This window comes from Sminthopsis crassicaudata, chromosome 3, assembly GCF_048593235.1.
Source record: "Sminthopsis crassicaudata isolate SCR6 chromosome 3, ASM4859323v1, whole genome shotgun sequence".
Classification (NCBI taxonomy): Eukaryota; Metazoa; Chordata; class Mammalia; order Dasyuromorphia; family Dasyuridae; genus Sminthopsis; species Sminthopsis crassicaudata.
The window spans coordinates 72,879,949-72,900,843 of record NC_133619.1 but is presented as its reverse complement, the minus strand read 5'-3'; the positions used below and the strand labels follow the sequence as shown (position 1 = coordinate 72,900,843).

At 36.9% G+C, this 20,895-nt stretch overlaps 1 protein-coding gene across 5 annotated transcripts in view; it reads right to left on the bottom strand.

Annotated features, from left to right (window-relative positions):
- The window catches only part of LANCL1 (LanC like glutathione S-transferase 1), a 48,311-nt gene extending 29,565 nt beyond the window's left edge, over positions 1–18,746 (bottom strand). Inside the window, exons 1-4 of one of the 5 annotated variants that reach the window (XM_074298802.1) lie at positions 18,530–18,746; positions 17,797–18,280; positions 16,731–16,827; positions 10,360–10,477 (exon numbers count right to left, since the gene is read on the bottom strand). In XM_074298802.1, coding sequence (XP_074154903.1) covers positions 10,360–10,477; positions 16,731–16,827; positions 17,797–17,957 — 376 coding nt within the window. In that variant the 5' untranslated portion in view covers positions 17,958–18,280; positions 18,530–18,746. Of the gene's footprint in view, positions 1–10,359; positions 10,478–16,730; positions 16,828–16,921; positions 17,046–17,116; positions 17,517–17,796; positions 18,281–18,529 lie in introns of those variants that run through there. The other 4 variants (XM_074298803.1, XM_074298805.1, XM_074298804.1 and 1 more) reach the window with 4 other exon arrangements.
- Positions 18,747–20,895: the final 2,149 nt, after the last annotated feature.

The following is a 20,895-nucleotide window of genomic DNA, read 5'->3' as shown; positions in this document are numbered from 1 at the left end:
CTTATTTCACTTATTAAAGACTTACTTTAACAGATTCATCATATATTGAAGTATTAATGATAAGTTAAAAGCAAAAAGATAACCACAAAAATAACTGCAGCTAATGTACCAATATTAGTTGCTAAGGATAAAATAGTAGGGAAATACTATGAAGATATTAATTTAGTAACACTTCCCAAATTAAGTCAATAAACACTCTACAAAGAAAAATATTAGAGTCCAGATTGAGGAGGAATTCTCTGTAGACGGAGAAGTTTTCAAGTTGTTCCTGGGTGTGATGTAAATGTGTTGAATTCATCAAGCCTCAGGACATTCAAGAGCCTCATGGGAGAGATCTGTAATTATTCAAAGAAATTTGTCCTCTCCATTCACAAGAGAAAGAAAAATTGGATGAAAAAAGTCTACTATTCAAGAGTTCAACAAGTATCTGAATAGACATCTAACCAATAATATGTATATCTGGGACAATCAATACAGATGAATAATGAGCTAGATATCCAGAGTTGGGACTGCTTTTGAGAAACTTCAAAGAACTTTTACTGATTACCCAAAATTCCCATAACAGCAACGGCCCATCTTTACTATATAAATAAGTTACCAGTTTTTCTGTTTTTCAGTGAGACTGGGAATATCATGTTAATGACAAGGAATTCAAGATCATACAAAGGATAATGGAAAAGTTCATGGCGAATAGAAGCAGGCTGTAAACATAATCAATGAGGAACTCTAAAGAACAACAGGAGTAAAGGACATCATTAAAAATATTGTATAGCACAAAGAACTGACAAACTAGTCACATGGCTAGAGCAAGAAATGATGATGATAACAAATTGACTCATATTTTTAAGGTTTGCTAAAACACTTTACAATACAATCATTTTAGCAGGATAGGGGTCAAATGACTTCACAGAATCACATAGATATTGGGATCCGAATTTTCTGATTCCAGGTCCACTGCTTTATCCTCCATGCCACCTAACTATTAAAGGCTATAAATCTACATAAATGGCAAGAGGGGCTCCAATGGTATCTTCATGGTGTCAGGAGAAAGCCAAGGAAGATCTCTAGCAGACTGGGTAGACTTCTTAAGGCAAACATAGATTGGGATGATCTATATGTTTGTTAGAACTATAGTTAATGAGATCCCAAATATATTTGAATACTCCTGAACAAACACATAAATGCAGTGACATTGTTTAAAACACATTCAAAAGTTAAAATGACAAATACGCTGCTCAAATCATTGTTATCCCAGTTCACGTCCAGGTTTTTTTTGAAATCATCTTTTTTCTTTGTGACTATATTCTTCTACATTCATATGTCGTAATTTTTTTCAGTCAAGTCCCCAATTGATGAACACTTCCTTGTTTTCAAGTTCTTTACCATCATTGAAAAGAAAAGCTGCCATAGACATTTAAGCACACATAAGATCTTTTCTTGTTTCTCTGACCTCTTTATTTACAGGCCTAGCTGTAGTATCTCTGAATGACACTCTATGTATGGTTTCATAATTTTTTTGGCCTAGTTCTCAACTGCTTTCCAAAATGCCTTTCCAATTCATAGCTCCAACAGTGCTCTAATGTGTCTGTTTTCTCACAGGCTACAATATTCATTATTTTCCCTTTTTGGTCACAACTTTGCCAATATGATAATCATGTAGTTCTCAGGCAAAAAACGAACAACTACAAAGCCCTATCACCTGTTACTTTGCTAATGGTTTTTTCTATCTGGGGGGAAAAAAGCCTTTTAAAATAAGAATGTTCCTGGGATGATCATTAAATCTTTTAATATTTAACATGTTAACTACTAGTTAATACCTTGATAAAAATTACTTCATCAAAAAATTTACTTACACACACACACACACACACACACACACACACACACACACACACACACACTCTCCATAGCTATACTACTCAAAATCCTCTGGCATACCACTTTTTTGATCTGAAAGTCAGATGGCTAATCTAAAACTACATGCTCAGCACTGAATTGAACAATTAAGCTTACACACGGCTTAAAACAGAGGATTCCTATCTTTCAGAAATTTATAATCTGTAGTATTCTGGTTGGTTTTCTGGAGGTCTCTGGACCAGCCAGGGATAAAGTCCAAATTCTTTATTGTCTCCTTCAAAGTCTTGTCTCCTTGACTGGGGCTTCAGCTAGCTTTCTGAAGGTCCTTCAGATGGGCCTTGGTCTTAGTGGAGGAAATGCAGGAGGATAGGCCAGCCAACATAGTGGTGTGAGATGAAGTGAATCTGTCTCTGAGTCTGAGGGCTCGTGCTTCAGTCTCCAGCCACCACAAAGGTGGACGATGGAATGAATCTGTCTGCATCCCTGCTGACTGTTATATACTCTATTATAATTACATCATCGTAGGTGTGAATCTTGTAGAACTATATTAAGTATTAAATACATGTACTAAACTAGAGAACTACTAATCATCATGCTAAACTAGAGAATCATTGTCTTATTAATTCCACTGAGTTAGCACCTTGTAAGAATCCTTGTTTTAAGTACAGACTTCTTCTGGCTCATAACAATAATCTAGTTGGATGGACAATACAAGTATGTTAATACTAACAGCTAATACAAGACAGGTTATTATTGAGTTCAATTATAATAAGAGTACATATACAATAGGACTTTAGAAAGAAGAAATATCACTGAATGTAGGATTCATGGAGGAAATAGGGCTTGAACAAAAATTTGATTATTAGATATTTGATAAGGTTAGGTAGAGGGAAGAGAATAGAAGCCAGTGCAAGCAAGAACATGAGGAAATGCAGAGACAGAAACAAACATAACAGGTCTATAGGACAAAAATTCTGATGAGTATTCTATAAATATGGTTGAATAAAGAGGATATTATCATATGAGGATCTAAGAAATTTCTGACATTAAAAGGTGTGAGCTCTTACAAAGGAAGTCTTTCTATGTCAGGAGATTAAGAACCCTATACTCAGTTCTAACTATCTTCTGACTTTTCTGTGGAGGCAGAACTTTGCACTTGGTATTAGAAGGTGTGGTTTAAATTCCAGCTTTGCATTTTGACATTCAGCAAAGCACTTAAGCCTCTCAATGCCTTAGTTTTTTTATCTGTAAAATGAGGAAAATTCTATATAAACATTAACTTATAAACAATTAACTAATATTAACTCCACCTTAAATTCACAATGGCTGAAACCAAGTATATTTTTATTTCCAAGATTGCTCCTCTCTTCTTGTCTTAATTCTTTCTGTTAAAATGCCAGACCTGAAACCTTCATATTTGACTTTTCTCTCTCATCCTTAAGCCTCATATTCAATCAGCTATTATGTCCTATCAATGACATTATAGTAAATGTCTTTGATATCTTTGATGTCTGAGCAAGTTCTAAATGCTCCACAGCTAACCACATGGTTCTTGTTTTATTAGCATGTACTCTGATGTACTCCTTTTCTGAGCTATTTACTTACCCTTTGCTGCCTACCTGTTACCCAATTTTTACCTATGGCTCCAAGATGCTGTAGCATGTGCAATGGCCACATCCTAGTAAAACAATCCCAGGAGATGGAATAAACCAGATTGAGAAGAGCCAACATGCCTCAAACTCATGGTGAATTTGGCATCTATCCTATGCATGTGAAGATTTCCCCTGGCAGAACAGGCTTGTGAGAATAATTTATTTCAAAGGCCATGTGGGTAGCTGAAGGAGAACTGTTGATCACTTTGAACTTGGTCAGTCATCAAAGACATTAAGTCATCAAAGTCATCCACTATGACAAGGTCATCACCAGCCACTTTTTCTTTTCTTCTGCTACTGAATTTCAATGACTGAGGTGAAGAGTGAGGCTGATGACTGCACAACTATGTCTCATTTAAACCAATTCACATGGAAGTCAAGAAACCACTCTAGGGATGTCACTGGTTCTCTTAGAAAATGAAGGACAAACATCATTTAAGTCTGGTGTCAACATCATCTAGGAACCAAATTATAAGGTGGTTGCTCAAAGATTATATATATTGCAAGTCAGAGGAAGAAACATCTCTTATGACATCATAATACTGTGACCCTTTTGGACTACTAATATTGTTAATTGAAAATATCATCTAATGTTTTTTGACCTCTGTTTTTTAAGAGGACCAGTAACATTAACATGTCGACTTATTTGAATGGATTTAAGTGGAGGATTTAGGTGAGGCAGTTACATTTTTCTGAGCCACAGGTGAGAGTTGAGTGAATGGTTGGACACCAAAGATAGATAAGCAGCCCTGAAATGGGCTTGATAAGTCCCCACACCACAGGTGCTAATCCTCTCTGACCTATACACTTCACTCCATGTAAGAGTGAAATCATCTAATAGTTAAAAAATAAATGCATTCCAATTTGGCCCACATTTATTAAGCAGCCATTATATGCAAGATAAAAAACAAAATAGTTCTAATCCTTAAGCTTACATCTTACTGGGTGAAATATGATGTAAAATGATAAGTAAATACACCATGTATATAGAATAGAAGTAACGAAGTAATTTGGGAGAGGGAGGTAAAAGCACTAAGAGAATCATGAAAGACCTCATCATCTTTTTGTCTATTATCATTTAGGTACAGCATTGGGCATGGAGTCAGGAAAGCCTGAGTTCATTGTGTTAGGAGACATCCAAGAATGGAGAGATCACTTTCAAGGACAAGAGAAGACAGATTATACAGGATATTTGGGAGTTAGGAAGGATAGGATGTTGATATGAAGGATAAGAGAAAAGGACTAATCAAAGATTAGTCTCAGGTTACAAAATGGGGTGATTGGGAAGTAATGAAGCAGAAATATAAAAATTAGAAATGGAATATTTAGGAAGAGCAGCAAGTTTTTTATATAGTTTAGATTTGATTTGGAGATAATATGACCTCCAGGTGGAAATAATCAAAAGGAGTTTGAAAATATGGTCCACCAAAGCACTTGGAGGACGCTGGCAAGGAGATTCTATAAGCACAGTATGGAAAGATTAAACTGGAAAACTAACATCTTAAATCTATTGCCTGCAAACGTCATACATCACTAGGTATAGTACTGCACTTCGCTGTACCACATTTCATAAGAGGGGATTTTTGTGAAAAGAGCTGAAGCTGTTCATTTTTATATCTCTTATTAGCAGCTGCAAGAGCTACCGATTGATTTCAGACTACTGGGTGATGATTTACATGAGAAGATACTCAACAACCCTTTTCTACATAAGCAATTATGAGAAAAAGCTCCTGTCTTGGCCCAATTAATTTTCTGTTCAGCAATCACATTGAATAAATTAATACAGGATTAGGAAGAAAAAAATTATACAAAAGAAGATTCCATTTTCTTTAGGTGCAGACCATAGGAATCTTTCCAAGGTTTAATTTTAATCCTAAAAACTTTCACCCTAAACTTTTTTTTTTTTTTAAAAGACATTCTACCCTTGCCTATCCCTTCAGATTCCCCTTCATGACTTTTGCCTGAGCACCTTATTTAAAATAATTATTCAGAAGCTCTATACACTGCTAATATCATGCTGTCATTGTTTGAATGTCTTATGTTGTACTTATGACGTATGTAAAATTTAGACCATAAATTCCAAAGTCAGGAAAGTGTATTTGAAATACATCATCACATTCTGGAGTGTTCAAATGTTAAAAAATAGAAATAAAGGATGACATCTAGTATTCTATCAAGAGGATCTCTCAATTAAGGACATTTTTTTCTACTTGTCACCTAAGTGATAACTCACATTGATAATGATAATCCTGTGGTATTATACAATATTAAGCTATTTTCTGAATCAAAAATTAAAATGCATTCAGTCTTTTTAGTTCTGTATATTTTATTGATTTCCAGTTCTTTGAAAATCAGTACTTCTTGCATGGCATATAAGTTACTCTTCTTCATCAAAATAAACAAAACTCATCCTCCAATTTTTCAAGAATACCACCTAAAATTAGCCTTGTTGACTTCCAAAATGGGCTGTAGATAATAAAGAATTTTTTACTCATAAAGTTTTTACCATTTGTTACTCACTCTTTCTACTTTACAAAGGACTGGAAGGCAAAAAGCTAGGTATACAGCTTTTATGTGGTATTGAAATTAACTATGGAAGATAATAAAATACCAGATATATAAGTGTGCCAAACTTGGAGGAAAAAACAGTATGTTTGAAGCCTATTTAAAAAAATCACTAATCACTTCATTACATTCTTTGCTTTTCCTCCAAAAAGGCAAGAAGTTGAGTATAAAAACTAATCTTGGAAATAAAAATTTCAAGATTTTTTCTTTTGCTTTATTTAAATTTGTATTTAGGAATGACTACATCAACATTACAAAAGACAGCAATGAGTATGCCTGACTCTATAGGGGAATTTTTTGAACTTCATGCACTGTAGTGAACAGCATGAACTTCTAAGTATTCTGCTGAAAAAGTTTAAACTAAATCTTTAGTTGAAGTCCAAATATGTGGTAAAACCAACAGAAGTTAACATTTTTTGAATATAAAATGTTTCATTTTACCACTGCATAAAAACGAACAATCATGTTTGGCCTTTATTTTCACACTGAATCTTCTCAGAGAGCCCTATGTCAGTTTAGGACCTAGGTATCTTACCTCTGGCCTCATTCTAGGGACTTCTGCAGTGGTACTGAGACCATTTCCAGATCAGATTCACTTTGACATTCCTGCCTCATGACCAGACCCCGCCCCCCCACCTCACCCCACACTATACCTTTGCCTACTCCTGACTGATACACCCATTGGGTTAGACTGAGCAGACTTCAAGAAAGGTCTGTGAATTACCTTCCTCAATAAATCTCTCTGCATCCATTGATAATCTGCCTGAGCTTATTCCACAATGGGAACTTCTAGCCTACCTGACTCTTCCATTTCAGGATTCTGAATCCCTGGCTGTCACTGCACAAAGTCCAATCCCATCTCCCCTGCCTGCTCTTATTCCCCTCTGACCTCAAATGCCCATTTAACACCCCAAATCTCAACTCCATCCCCTTACCAATGTCTACTTCACATCCACTCATACCTTCTGCTGTGCTCCTTGCAATGCTTCCAAAGCTCACAAACTTATTTCATCATAAACCTTTTTTACTCCCTCAATCTTCTGGTTCTCACTGAAACAACTCCTCCTGATAACACACAGGTAGTCTTCCAGGGCCGGTTGTACATGCATCCATACCCACCAATGCACTGGGGCAAGGAAACACTTGTTGCTCCTCAGTCACTGAATGGCCTCTGCTCCTTTGAGATTATTCAATATGAATTTATCACCCAATCAAGATTCTTATGTCTGATATCTACCAGCATGGACACTTGGACACTCTCTTTCCTCCTCTTTCTTCCCTCAGTAAGTTCAGTGCCAGGTTAAATCTTTCTCTTCACTCCAAGTTCTATCCTTATCCTAAGGGACCTTCAATATCCATACTTCAATCCATACTCCCTAAAAGACCTTAATTTCCCAGTTCCACCCATAACCTATTTCTCCTCCTTATTCTTGCCATTTCTTCCGGATGTTCCACTTCCATATTCAGGAGTCCTGAAGTTCCCTTTTTTGATTATAATCTTTTATCATTCTTTTTCTCTGTCTTATGATTTCTAATTCTATACTCTGTCCTCACATGACCTTCAATCCTCCAACTCATTTTTATAGACCATAACTCCTATAATGCTCCTCTGATAGTTTTCTTATTCAGATTCCTTAGATATGAATAGACAGGGCACAGGGAAGAAGTGTAAGTGAATTATGATCTGTGTCTCAAAAGAATATCCCATGCTTTTGTCATCACAGACCTATTGGAGGATTTATTTTCCAAGAGTTACATCATGAATGTTTTCAAATACTGAATAAGGTGCTAAATTAGCACCTTAAATTTGGGGCATGAGCAAAAACTTTACCATCATAAAAAAGGCATACCACAATGTCTTAGGATTCAAAATTAAAATCAGTTTCAATTAACACATAATCCCAGAAAAGGAAATGGGGCAATTATATATCAAGCATAAGTAACATGGACATTAAGTGGTACAAAAGATAGAAAAGGATTAAGATCTTTAGCAAGAGGGTGCAGCTAGGTGGTGCAGTGGATAGAACACCAGCCTTGAATTCAGGAGGACCTGAGTTCAAATCTGATCTCAGATACTTAACACTTTCTAGCTGTGCGACCCTGGGCAAGTCACTTAACCTCAGCCTCCCCCCCAAAAAAAAAAGATCTCTAGCAAGACAATACAAAATGTACTGGTAATTGAATACTATTTAGATATTTAATTTAATTATATATTTAGAGTACATTTAAACACTGCTGTTAATGCCCTTGTTATAAAATGAAATTCTAGGTAATAATTTTGTATAACAAGACTCTATTCTTATGAGTAAAAGGTACTTAGTAATATTGTCTAGGATAATAAGTGGCAGGTTTTCATTATATTTTAATATTAAAAATTTTGGTTGTACACAGGCACTGTAAAACATTTATCAAACATTAGAAAGTATTAGGTTGCTTGCCTTAAAAATAATAAATTTATTTAGATGATTCTATTAACATAAAAAAAATCACCAAATGCCTAGCAACAGAAATCACACTCAAATATTTAATGTGACAATTAGCTTCATCCTGTTGTTATTTAAGTTGCAACAAATACTATAGCTGTTTTGGAGGAGAAAGATGAAGTGAACTTGGAATATAGAAGAAATACTATGGGCAAAACAGGTGATTCTACCAAGAAGCCTCTTTTAAACTGATACAAAATCATTTTTCAGTTTCCAAGACAATTCAAAATTTGGTTTCAACAAGGCTTTAGGGTCAAAGAGAAACCACTTATCAAAAGTTTAAATAAAAGCTCTATCTTCTACTTATGTGCTTTGAACCATTGGACACTATTGCCCTGAATTTAGTTTGAACTGGTGATTTACATGTGAAAGTTATTTGTTAGCAACCCTTAAATTCACATCTCTTTTTCAAGATTTTCTTTTTAGAAATGAAATAGCAGCATAAATGTTAGATAAGGTAGAAAAATGAAATTCAGAATCAGGGCTTGATTGACAGAAGCAAGATTTGAAATCAGGTTTTCCTAACTTTATGACCATCCTTTCCTCCCATATGTCATTGTGACTCGTGACTCTCAGCATATATGAGTTACTCTAATTTTAATATTTAACTACTCTTGTATTAGAGAGGAAAAGTCTCTGTGCATAACCTAAATTCCAAATACTGAACAAAAACTTCTTTCTTTTTCTTTTCTTTTTTTTTTTTTTTCTATTTTCAGGGGAAAAGGAAAACATTTACTAAATTTAGTATTTTTCAAGACTATTAAGCTTATTTTCTGGGCTTACATATTATTAAGACTGATTTTAATTTTGAATCCTATAAGACATTATGGTATGCCTTTCTTATGGTGTTTTGTATAGTCTTTGTGTGTGCTCTAAATTTAAGGTGCTAATTTAGCACTTTTTCAATATCTGAAAACATCCTTCTACCATTCTTCTAGGCAAAATCCTAGTACTTTTACTTCTCTCACTGTATAATTCGAGTCATCTTTGTAAATTTCCTTCCAGTGCTTTCTAAATTGTAAGACTTTTAAGTTTTGAAACTTAAGAACAGATAAAAGCTTAGTGTGATTAGTATTAAGTGCAATAGAAGGATTAGAGAACCATCACCCTATATCCATTAAAATGCTAAGTTTAACTAGGGTAACACTACTGACCCATGAGTTTTGTTACTAATTTGTCCTGTAGCTATATTTCCAAGTGTCTGATTACTTTGTATCTGCTCATACCTTGTAGCTAAGTATGCTCTTCAACCAAATGTCTTTACCACAATTAATTGTTTGCTTCTTAGCTGACTTTTCATGGTAATTTTGAATTCTAATTCCTTTCTGCAGCAGGCCATTCCAAAGTAGTTGTCATCTGTGAAATTAAAGTGTGTGCTTTCTCTTCAATTAATGGGAAAATCAAATGTAGTTAGGCTATAACTGATTGGCTTGCCATGGTGGAATGAGCACTAGATTTAGAATACAAAGACCTGGATTTGACTCCTGCCTGGTATTTCCTATCTATGTGACCATGGACAAATGATTCAACCTCACTAAGTCTCTCTCAGCTTCATGGGTAATGCTTCCACTGACTGTCATATAACTGTTGAGAAGATGGTGCTTTATAAACTTTAAAGTGCTCTGTAAGTATTTATGATTCTTTTAGGCTCTGCCCAGCAGATTAAAAATGATGATCTAATCACGTCTCTTTGAAAGAAAAGGCCACAAGAAGTGAATTAGTGAATTATTCAACCTGACAGCAATGATTAGCAAATATTTTTGTTTTCACATAAAAGAGAACAACTTGTAGAGTCTTCATACCTGCCCATCCAGTGTAGGTGGTGCAGTCTCGACGGTCGGCTGATTTTAGGCCTATTTCCATCTGCTGAAGAAGCTCTCGAATCCTATTGTTTATACGTTGAGAGAAGTCAGTAGTAAGCTGTAAATATTAAAAAAGGAAAAAAAATGCATTTGATAAAACACAGGACCCATTTGTCTCTCCTGGCAGTGTGAGGGACTGAGTATTAGACTTAGAATCCAAGATCTGAGTTCAAATCTGCCTTTGCTACTTACTGGCTATGAAACTGGGGAAATCACTAACCTCTCTTTGTTTCAGTTTTCCCATTTATAAAGTGGAGATAATGCATTTACTTCACAGGTTGTTATGAGGATATATCAAGACAAATATCATGTGCTAACTTTGATATGGTATATAAATATTTATTCCCATTAGAATGTAATGTCTTTCAGAATAAGGATTAAGTCTGATATATAGTAAACATTTAAAAGAGAACTTTGCTCCAAATAAACAGGCAGGCAGTTGGTTTTCCTCATTTCTCTGCTTGGCTGAACTATTTGTTTGTTAAATCAGTCAAGAGTTTCATTATTGCTTGTCATTTTGGGTGGCCTTGCTGACATATAATTTCTTAAATCTTCCTAAAAAGTTTCAGGTGGGTAATAATAGTAAAACATGATTTCACAGAGAGTATGCTCATGGAGAGCAGGTTCTGTCATTGCTATTTTTGGGGGGGGGTACCCCCAAGCACTTAGCACAGCACATAATCTTTTTATAAATGTTTGTTGAGGAGGAGGATGATGACAGCACTTAACTATTTATAAAGCACCTTCGCCCCTCAATAACGCTTTCCATACAGAATACAAGTTTCAGTATCCCTACTTTACAGACGCTGAAATCCAAGCTCAGAGAAGCTGACAATTGTCCAAGGTGCCATTGTTAGTAAATGTTGAAGCTGGTATTCTTCTAAGTATACTACTCTGCAGTATATCATACCACTTTCAGCACTAAAACATGGACAATACCCTTTTTTTTTTTTTGCTTCCAATTTAATTCAAAAGAACAAAGAGTTCTTAGATTAAATATGCCAAACAAAAACCGAATGATAAAACAGTTAAATATTTTTTTCAGAAAATGGGAATACTTTTTGGCTTAGTTTTTCATGTATTATCTTCCCTATTTCTACAGTATATTAAACTATTTACAATGATTTTAAAAACTAAGCATTAGAGGACACTTATTGTGGAGTTTTTTTCAAGCTGCTATGTTTTATTAGTCAAACAGTAACACTGTTATTTCCCCTAACAGTATATTTTAACCACTTTTGTTATAAAAACTCATTAAAAGTAGCATGGCAGAAAAAAGTAAAATAAATCACAGATCTCGTTTAAATTTCAACTACCAGTGCTTCACAACTATCAATTAAGTACACCTAAATCACTTACTACTTTGCTGCATTTATGTGAAGCAAATATTCAATGTTACATTTCACTAAGATAAGAAATAGCCTTTATGTTTCCATCAGGTTAAAAGTTTTAAGAATATTACATAGTTATTGGGGTAAAATTTACTTATAAGTAGTCATGTAAATAGTCTTTAAATCAATTAAAACACACATTAATCTACCTAACAGGTGAAATGAGTTATACTTAATTCAAGTCACTTCATAAAGACTGTGGATGGGGCATGTCAGAGAAATATGTTTTTCTGCCTAGCCTATAATGTATAATAAAATGATTCTATGATGTAAAATAGTATTCATTTGGGGGAAGTTATTAAATAATTAATATTATGGGAATAATCAGAAGAAACTCTCAAAAACTAGCTTAAGAGTCATTAAGAATGCCAGGACTCTCTTTTATTCTTAAAATTCTCCTTTTGAGATATATTCCACAATTTATGTGACTAAAGTGAAATTTTGGAGTTAACATATTAAAGAGGACAGCTTTCTGGAGCCAGATCCCCTGTGTTTTAATGTTTTTAGAACTCTTCCTGTTTGTTTTATTTTGTTTTCTGGGAACTGTCAGGAAATGGGTAATGTGAAATAAATGTGATTATTGTTTTGGTGTGGTTAATGCTTGGATATAGCACAACAGTAAGTTCTATATTATTTTTTTTAGAAAAAAGGAAAAAAAGGCTTCAGTGATTTAAATTTTTTTATAGTGAAATATCAGAAAGCAAAGTAAAAACTGAAATAAAATCAGAACACAGCATAAAATTAAATATCTAACATCAAAGAAATTAGATACACCATTTTCCTCCTTAAAAACATTTTATACATAAGACAACCTGGAATATGAGGTACCATTTTCCTATTTTGACACATCCTGGGGCCTTTAGTCTCAGCTGAGGTTCTGGCATGAAGTAATGTCACATAAATAATAATATTTTAGTAGTTTTATGGAACAAGTCAGGACCTATTTTTATGACATCTCTATATGCAGTTACCCTAGATTCAGAGTTACCCTAGATTCAGAGTTAAGTTTTAAGCTGCTAAATGGAACTATGAAATTTCAAGAAGATTGCAAAGACCTCCTCACTACGGTGACATTTAAAAAGTAAAATCCAACTTCATTTCTCTAATCACAATCACTGTCCTTTCTTTTTATGCATCACAGAATCACTTATAAATATATAGCCTCTCTAGCATTGTTAACTAGAGATCAGTCAGCCACTCTGAAGATATTAAAGGAAACAGTCCAGGATCACCTCCAAGGCATCCTATTCTACTTTTTAACAACTCCAAGTATTAGCAAGTTATTTTTGTTTTTGAAAAGGACCAAGGCCAGGGTGGGCAAAAATGAACTGGATATTTAAGGGAGACAATTATGCAAAGTTGTCAGAGGCACTGAAGTTGCAGGGCAGGACAAGGGTCGAGAAGGCTGTGAATGACCTTAATTTCCCAGATGTCTGACCAAGCTCAAAATGCTCCACAGTGCTGGTTTCAGCAGCCTTCATGGCTGCAGGAACAAGATGTTTTCATCCACCCATTTAGCCGGAGGAAGTCTTCCCATGCTTCCAATAAACATCCTCCAAACTCTCAGTCATCTAAAGCTTGTTCCTTCCACCAGGTTAATCCCATCTGAAGAGGCACTTCCACCAGGGTGTGGTCACTGCATGTGTTGTTACAAGCCTATTGGAACCCCAGGTGAAAGTGGGGTGAGGAATAATAACTCCGAAAAGGGCTCAACAAACCCTTGCACCAGAGGTGCTAGGCTTCCCTAAACCCTCCCATTCATCCCAGATGTGAAGTAATCACAGAGAGAAGAAAATAATCAAATGACAGGACTTTAAAAGGTCTTCTAAATAAGATAAGACTTGAGTTTAATCTTGCAGGAAGCCAGGGAAGTTAGGTGGCAGAGGTAATAGGGCAAAGCATTCCACGAATGAAGAATAGTAAAAAGACATAAAATACAGAATTGTCATGTGTGAGGTGCTATTATTTGGATAACGAAGTGAGAAGGGAAGTATATCTACACAGAGATGAAGGGTCTAAGGTGTCAACAACTTTAAAAATGGAAACTTTCTACTTGCTCCTGAAGGGAATAGGGGAGTTACTACATGAGATAGAAATGATAAAATCTGACAACACATTATATATATATTATGAGTCTAAGTAGAGGTTGATGATGAGATTTTGAGTCTGGGTGACAGAGGATGGTGGTCCCTGCCATAGTATTAGTTAAAGAGGAGAGGATTTTTTGGGGGGGAGGGGGAATGTGTTTTGTTTCAGACATGTTTAGTGTGAGATGTTGGGAGATGTCTGGCTCCAAATATCAGAAAGGCAACCCATAATATGGCCTAATATAATCTAAGTGATACTAGTATATATAGATCTGGGAATCATATATAGAGAGATGATAAATCTTTTATGAGATGATTAGATTACCAGGCAGAGTGATAAAGAAGAAGAGGATACTGTTCAGACCTCCGGGACACTCACCATAAGTAGGAGTGATTTGGATGAAGATCCACCAAAAGAGACCAAGAAGGAGAGATCAAATAGGTATAGGAAAAAAAAAAAAAAATCAGAAAAGAATGATGTCTTGAAAACCTACTGAGAGTGTCAAAGGCTGTCAAAGATCAAAAAGAATAAAGATTGAGAAAGTCATTGGATTTGGCAATTAAAAACTCACTGGTAACTTTGGAGGGAACAGATTCAGTTAGGTATAGGCTGGGTCAACGTCACTCTCTTGCCATGTCTTACTCCATTAGACATGTAACATGGGATCTATAAGTCTTTTAGAAGCCAATAAATTCTAGTGTCCTGTGGTATTGGAATATATGATTGTTATACCTAGAGGAGTTAACTGGTAAAGCAAAAAATTGGTTTGTGTTTTTAAAGAACCCAAAGTAAATATGTTTGTGGATTAGTTTCTTAAAACTGGTTACTCTTAAAAGCACTTTTTTTCTCACTAAAAATTCCATTCTCCAAATAAGACAATATATACTTCCTAGTAATTTCCTACACATTTTCAGTTTTCTCTTTTGTATGATATTAAGAATAAATTAAAGTAATCCAGAGAGTATCTACAGCTAATCAACTTCTTCATGTTGATGAACTACTTCTAGTGAGTAGGGAGATGCTACAGAAGACTTAAGGGCAAAAAGGATGGTTTTAAGCCTTTATCCCAAATTTCAGGTCAATCTAAAGAATAAGATTTTCAGTCTAAATACTTAGTGCCCAACAAAAGACAAAACCTCCATCAAGTTGCATAAGCAATTTGAGAACAAGAATTGTCCTTCAAGCTTAGTATAGTGTCTGAAATATGAGAGGTGCTTAACAGATGTTTTAACAGACTCCTTGTGTTTTTATCAGAACATAAACTTGAAATAAATCTCAATCATAAAAAATGAAGCTTGTCATCAAAAATAACAAAAACTACCACTTGTCATTAAAAAACAAACCACCACCACTTCATTCTCCAAACCTAAGAGGTAACAAAAGGAAGATGGAGGGGAGAAGAGGGAGTAAAGGAGGGATCTCTTGGAATGAGGAAGATCTGGATTCAAGTCTTGCCTTTGACTCCTATAAGATGGGGGGATCCCAAAGCAAGGCTAGAACTATAAATTATTGAATTGTTAGAAGAGTTTTCAAACCAGGAATAAAATTGAAGGCCCAGGTTTTTCCAGAAAAAAATCCTCCATATTTACAAAGCAAACAACAACTCCAAATATTTTTATATGCATTAAAGCTGAAAGCCTTGATTTGGTATTTTTTTTTTTTTTAAAAGCCTGGTTGTTTTTGTGTTTTTCTTTGGAGGCAGTGAGGTGTACAGATTTGGAGCTGTAGTTCAAATTCCCTCTCAGATTTTTAATAGTTGTAATCCTTGGTAAAGAAAGGGAAGTAGTACACCAGAACTATGTATGTACCAGGTAGCATGCTAAGTGCTTTACAAATCTCATCGGATGGTAACACCACTAGGAGATAAATGCTATTACTGTCTTCACAATCCAGATGGCCATCATTTATTGTTTACTGATTAATTGAACGTTACTCATGAGGAAATTGGCAGGAGGTTAAGTAACTGTAGCAGACCAGTAATTCATGAGGAAATTGGCAGGAGGTTAAGTAACTGAAGCAAACCAGTAACTCACACAGCTAGAGTACCTAAGGCCAGTATTTGAACTCAGGGCTTCCTGACTCCACGCTTATTGTACTGTTCACTGCTCCACAAAGCACCCTTAACTTCTTTCTCTCACTTAACCTGCAATACACTAGATTCCTCAACTGTAAGATGGGGATAATAAGAGAATTTACTTTTCAGGTTTGTTGTCAAAATGAAAATGGATTTTATTTGTAACGTGCTTAGCATAGTACCTAGCACATAGTAGGTACTTAATAAATTTCCTCCTTTCCGCAATGACTACACTTTCTTCAGACCATTGATCTTGCTGGTTTCAAGTCCAAAATAAAAATCACATAGACTACAGGAAGCCTTTCTTAACCTCTCATTTCTAGTATTTTCTCTGATGATTTTTTTTTCTTATTTACATTATTTCTAAATAAAAGTGTATATTGTCTCCCCCTGAACTCATTGAGGGCAGGGGCTATATTTTGCTTTTTTTTTTTTTTTTTTTTCAAAGCCATCTACACTTTGCACAATGCTTGACCCATAGCAGGGAATCTGTGTTTATTTTAGACGATAAGCTACCAGAGAGGCTCTTTAGTATCCCCAAACACGAAGCACGTGCCTGGCCTGAAAAGAGCGTTTCATGTTTTGATTGATTGATCCTTTTCTCTTTCCCTTCATTTACCAGCAGGAACATCTAATGGCGGAACCAAGACTCTGGGGGAGGGGGTGGGGGGGGAAAGAGCAAGACATGAATGACTCCCCACAACGCATTCTTCTCCCCCTCCAAAAAACACACAAAACAAACAAAGCCAAAAACTCACCCTCCCCGAAGTGTCAAAATACTCCATTGCCTGGGATTTGCTATAATCTGGGTAGGGATTCGGGAAGGCCCTTTCTGCCATCATGCCAACTGCGAACCTGCAAAACAGGGGGGAAGGAAGGCGCTGGGGTGGACAGAGAAGGGGCGGCTGCTGGGCTGCTCCCAGTACCGTCAGCACCGGCTGGGACTCACGCAGGCTCGGGCAGGTAGGGGCATCTCTCTCTGGAAGGGCCTTCGCCCGGAGCCTGTGGGGGGCGTCCCCTCAACACCCACCCCTGGGACCCACAGAAACCCCCTTCCCAACCCCCTTCCCTTTTGCCCCCGTCCCCTGGGAGCCTTTTCTTTTTTTTCCCTAATGAAAGGGAAGAAGCACCCACTCCCCCTCACCAGTAGCCTCCGACTCCAATAACAGAAGCGTCCTACCCACGCCCACTTCTTGTCCGCAAGGGCCAATGGGAGTGTCCGCCCGTCCTGCGGGGACCCACCCTCTAGTTGTCAGTTTGTTAAAGAGACAGGAGGTTTTCGGGCCTGGCGGAGACGAGGTGTTTTCTAAGTGTCTCGTTTCTTAGACGTCGAGATGGCCCATTCCGCGCTTCATAGTTCATCCGTTTTTCCCCGCCCCCCTCCTGCGCGCACGCACAATGCCCCTCCCCACCTCGGGGCGGGAGATTTCGGGCTTTTTTTTTTTTTTTTTTTATCGCGAGAGTGGAGAGTAAGCTGCACTTCTAGACGGGTCCTTGAGCTCAGTCTGTGGGGCCTGGTGTCTGGATTGGAGGTCTCCTTTGTGGCGCTGGGTGGGCAGGGCTGGGGCATCACACCTCCGACCCGGGAAAACTTTCCAGGGCAGGCTACCAGCGTCTGTTTATGTGTCGTAGAGGATCCTTCCCTCCCTCCCTCCCAAGCATTTATTCAACGCCTACTGTAAAACAGGCACCGGGCGCTCAATCCCCCTCGAACTCATCCCCCCGGTTAGGGCCATTCTTTCCCCTTAGCTCTCCTTCCCACTAATGCCCTTTTTCCAGCTCTTTGGGAACCCACGGGCGAGAAGATCCCTCTCTGAACCTCACCTGGCGCAGTTTAACCCCATTTTTCGGCCCCGGGAGGCAGCCCAGCCAATCAGGAATCGGAAATCGATTCTTGGGCTCCCAGTCGTTCTCCATTTCCTGCTCGCCGCCCCAAATCCGGCACTCGCGTTGGCTCTTCTCCACAGCCGTAAAAGCTGCTTCATCTTGACTTCTGCTCTTCTAGAAGCCAGAACCAGCCTCGGATTTGTTGTCTCGGCGTTTGTCCCTCCAAACTCGCAGTGTAACACTGCCTCCAGAAGTGACCTTGGCCGGCCTGAATTTTCTGCAGCGGTGCGGCTCACGGGTCATCTTTCTCACCGTGCTAAATGGTCCGCGCAGGGGTTGACCGCCTCGTGATCACTGGCCTTCAACGGCAAATTCTTCATGGGAGACATTGGAAAGAGCCCCGGATTTTGAAGTCCAAGGAATTGGGTTATATAGTCCAAACAGTAAAATGTGGGAATCAAGTCATCATCTATACACCGGGCTTTAGCAATGAGGAAACAGAAAAAAGGCAAATTGTACTAAAGCATCATCCCGGGATCAAATGTAGAAACTAAACATAAATTAGAAATAATCTTAGGGGGAAAGCGTTGACATTGGGGGAGGGGAGAATCAGGGAAGGCTTTTGCAGAAGGTGGGATTTTAACACTTGAAGCCCAGGAAACCGAGTCAGTTAAAATGGCTACATTTAGGAGATGGGATGTCTTTTGTGAGGAACAGTCAGAATACTCACTGGTTCAGTCAAGTACTGGAAGGTTATAAGGAATAAGGAAAATGGGAAGATAGGAAAAATAATTTGTATTTTATCTTGGAGGTGCTAAGAAGCCATTAGAGCTGGGGTTCTCAAACTGCTACCGGGCTGGCTGGTTGAGGACGTTTATGCAAATAGGCGGAGGGGCGGAGACAGTGTGAGGTTTTGTTTTTACTGTAGTCGTGCCCTCCCACAGTCTGAGAGACAGTGAACTGGCCCCCTATTTAAAAAGTTTGAGGACCACTGCATTAGAGTTTACAGAATAGGAGGAGAGGGCATCATAATATCTAGTATTTTATGTGGAATTTTTATAAATCTCATTGTGTCTTCACAACAACACTGGGATTTACCTGCTATTGTTATCCCCATTTTACAGATGAAGAAATGAAGGCTGAAAGAATTTAAGAACTTGGCCAGGGTTGCACAGGTAGTTTGAGTGAGACAGGAAATGAAGTCAGGTCTTTGTGATTCCATGTGGAGCACTTAGTAATCTGAGTCACTTAGCTGCCCAGTTGTTACATCATTTGCCACTAGTCCAGAGTCACATAGCTAGCAAATTACAGAATTGGGAATGCTTTTATAACTCATGATACAGTGCTTTTCAGAAAACAAAAGTATTGTAAACTGGAAAATGAAGAATTGAATATAGAAGAAGAAAGTGTCATTTGACACGTTAATTGTTTTCAGGAAATGTATTAGGTATTCTATATGTATTTTGTTAAATATCAGTAAATCACAAATTTTTAAAAACAAAAAAGGAAAATACTATGTTAAACACACACAAAAAAATCATTAAACACTACATGTATCCCATGTCATATGAGACAGAATATGCTATTTTAAAGTACATCACATACTTAATAGAGGGAACAACACAATGATAGAGGGGTACAACACAAATGAATAAGGTCTGAGAAAAGTACACGTTAAAGTGATGGCAAATTTAAAATGTCAAGAGTGATGAAATCCATCAAAAGTAACCAAGTGATATTGGAATAGCATAGAACTAACATTAGAAAAGATGAATAATAGAAAATTATAACATTCCTATTTCAGGTAGTGGATTGTAGAATAATATCCAGTTAAGAATCTAATGGGAACTTGATAGAAAGTAATCTCTAAAATTAGAATACAAATAGCTCATATATATGTGTACATACATCCATATGTGTATATATTTTATATATTATGAAATTTTAACATTTGCAAATCATTTCCAATTTTCCACATACAGAATTGGTTAAAAAAAAGTGTTTAATCTGGAAAAAAGATAAGGTGATGTGATAGTTATATTTGAAGGCCTATGATATGAAAAAATGAGATTTGTATAACAATGAATAAAACTTTTAGAGGCAGATTGAGTTTTCAGTTAAGGAAAAACTTTCAAAACAATTGCAGCTGTAATTGTCCTTACTCAAAGAGGGGTTAAGGTACTATGTGTATAATATGAGCTCTAACACAGGTTGGGTACAAATAGTTCATTTGAACATTTAGGATTGAGATGCCTCTACCATCTCATGTTTCCTTTGTGTTTCTGGAATTCTTGAGTAGCTAGGTGGTGGGATGGATAAAAGTGCCAGTCCTAGAGTCAGGACGACCTGAGTTCAAATCCAGCCTCAGAAAAAGGATCTCAGGATTCATTACCATATCTTGCCAGGTTATCTTCAGAATCTTCCTGAGATAATTCATTTGGAAGTAGTTCAATTTTCTGGTATGGTGCTAGTAGGCAATCCAGTTTTTACAGACATATGACAACGAAGTCAGTATAATACTCTGAAAACTTTGTTTTGTTTGTCTTAAATACTTCACCCACTTTCTTTTGGAGCTTCACAAACATGGAGGTAGTTCTGGCAGTACATGCATCAACCTCATCATCCATCCATGTGGATATCCTTAGAAAGTATACTACTAAGATAAGTGAACATATCCACAATATTCCACATTTCTCCATTTGCTACAACATACGGTTCAGTATTTGAAAGATGCAGTACCAACTGGTAGAAAACCTCTATTGTCGGGCCAGAATTAGCAAAAGCAGCAGAAAATCAATCCATAACTCTCTATACCTCAGAGGCTGCTTTTGGTGCACAATTATTGGTCAACAAAAAGTTACCAACTTTTTGTTGCCTTTTCATGAGGACTAGCACTTCTGTGGTGAGGCCTTTGGAACAATTACAACTATCTCAAAGTAAAATGGACTCCATTAGGAGTTAGTCAGTTCCTTTTTGCTGTAGTTCTTTAAACAGAAACTAACTTACTGGGGACTTTGTTCTAAGAGGATTCATTCTTAGGATGAGTTAGGCCTCAGAGCCCATTTTATTCAGCTTTTTGATTCAGACTAATGAAGA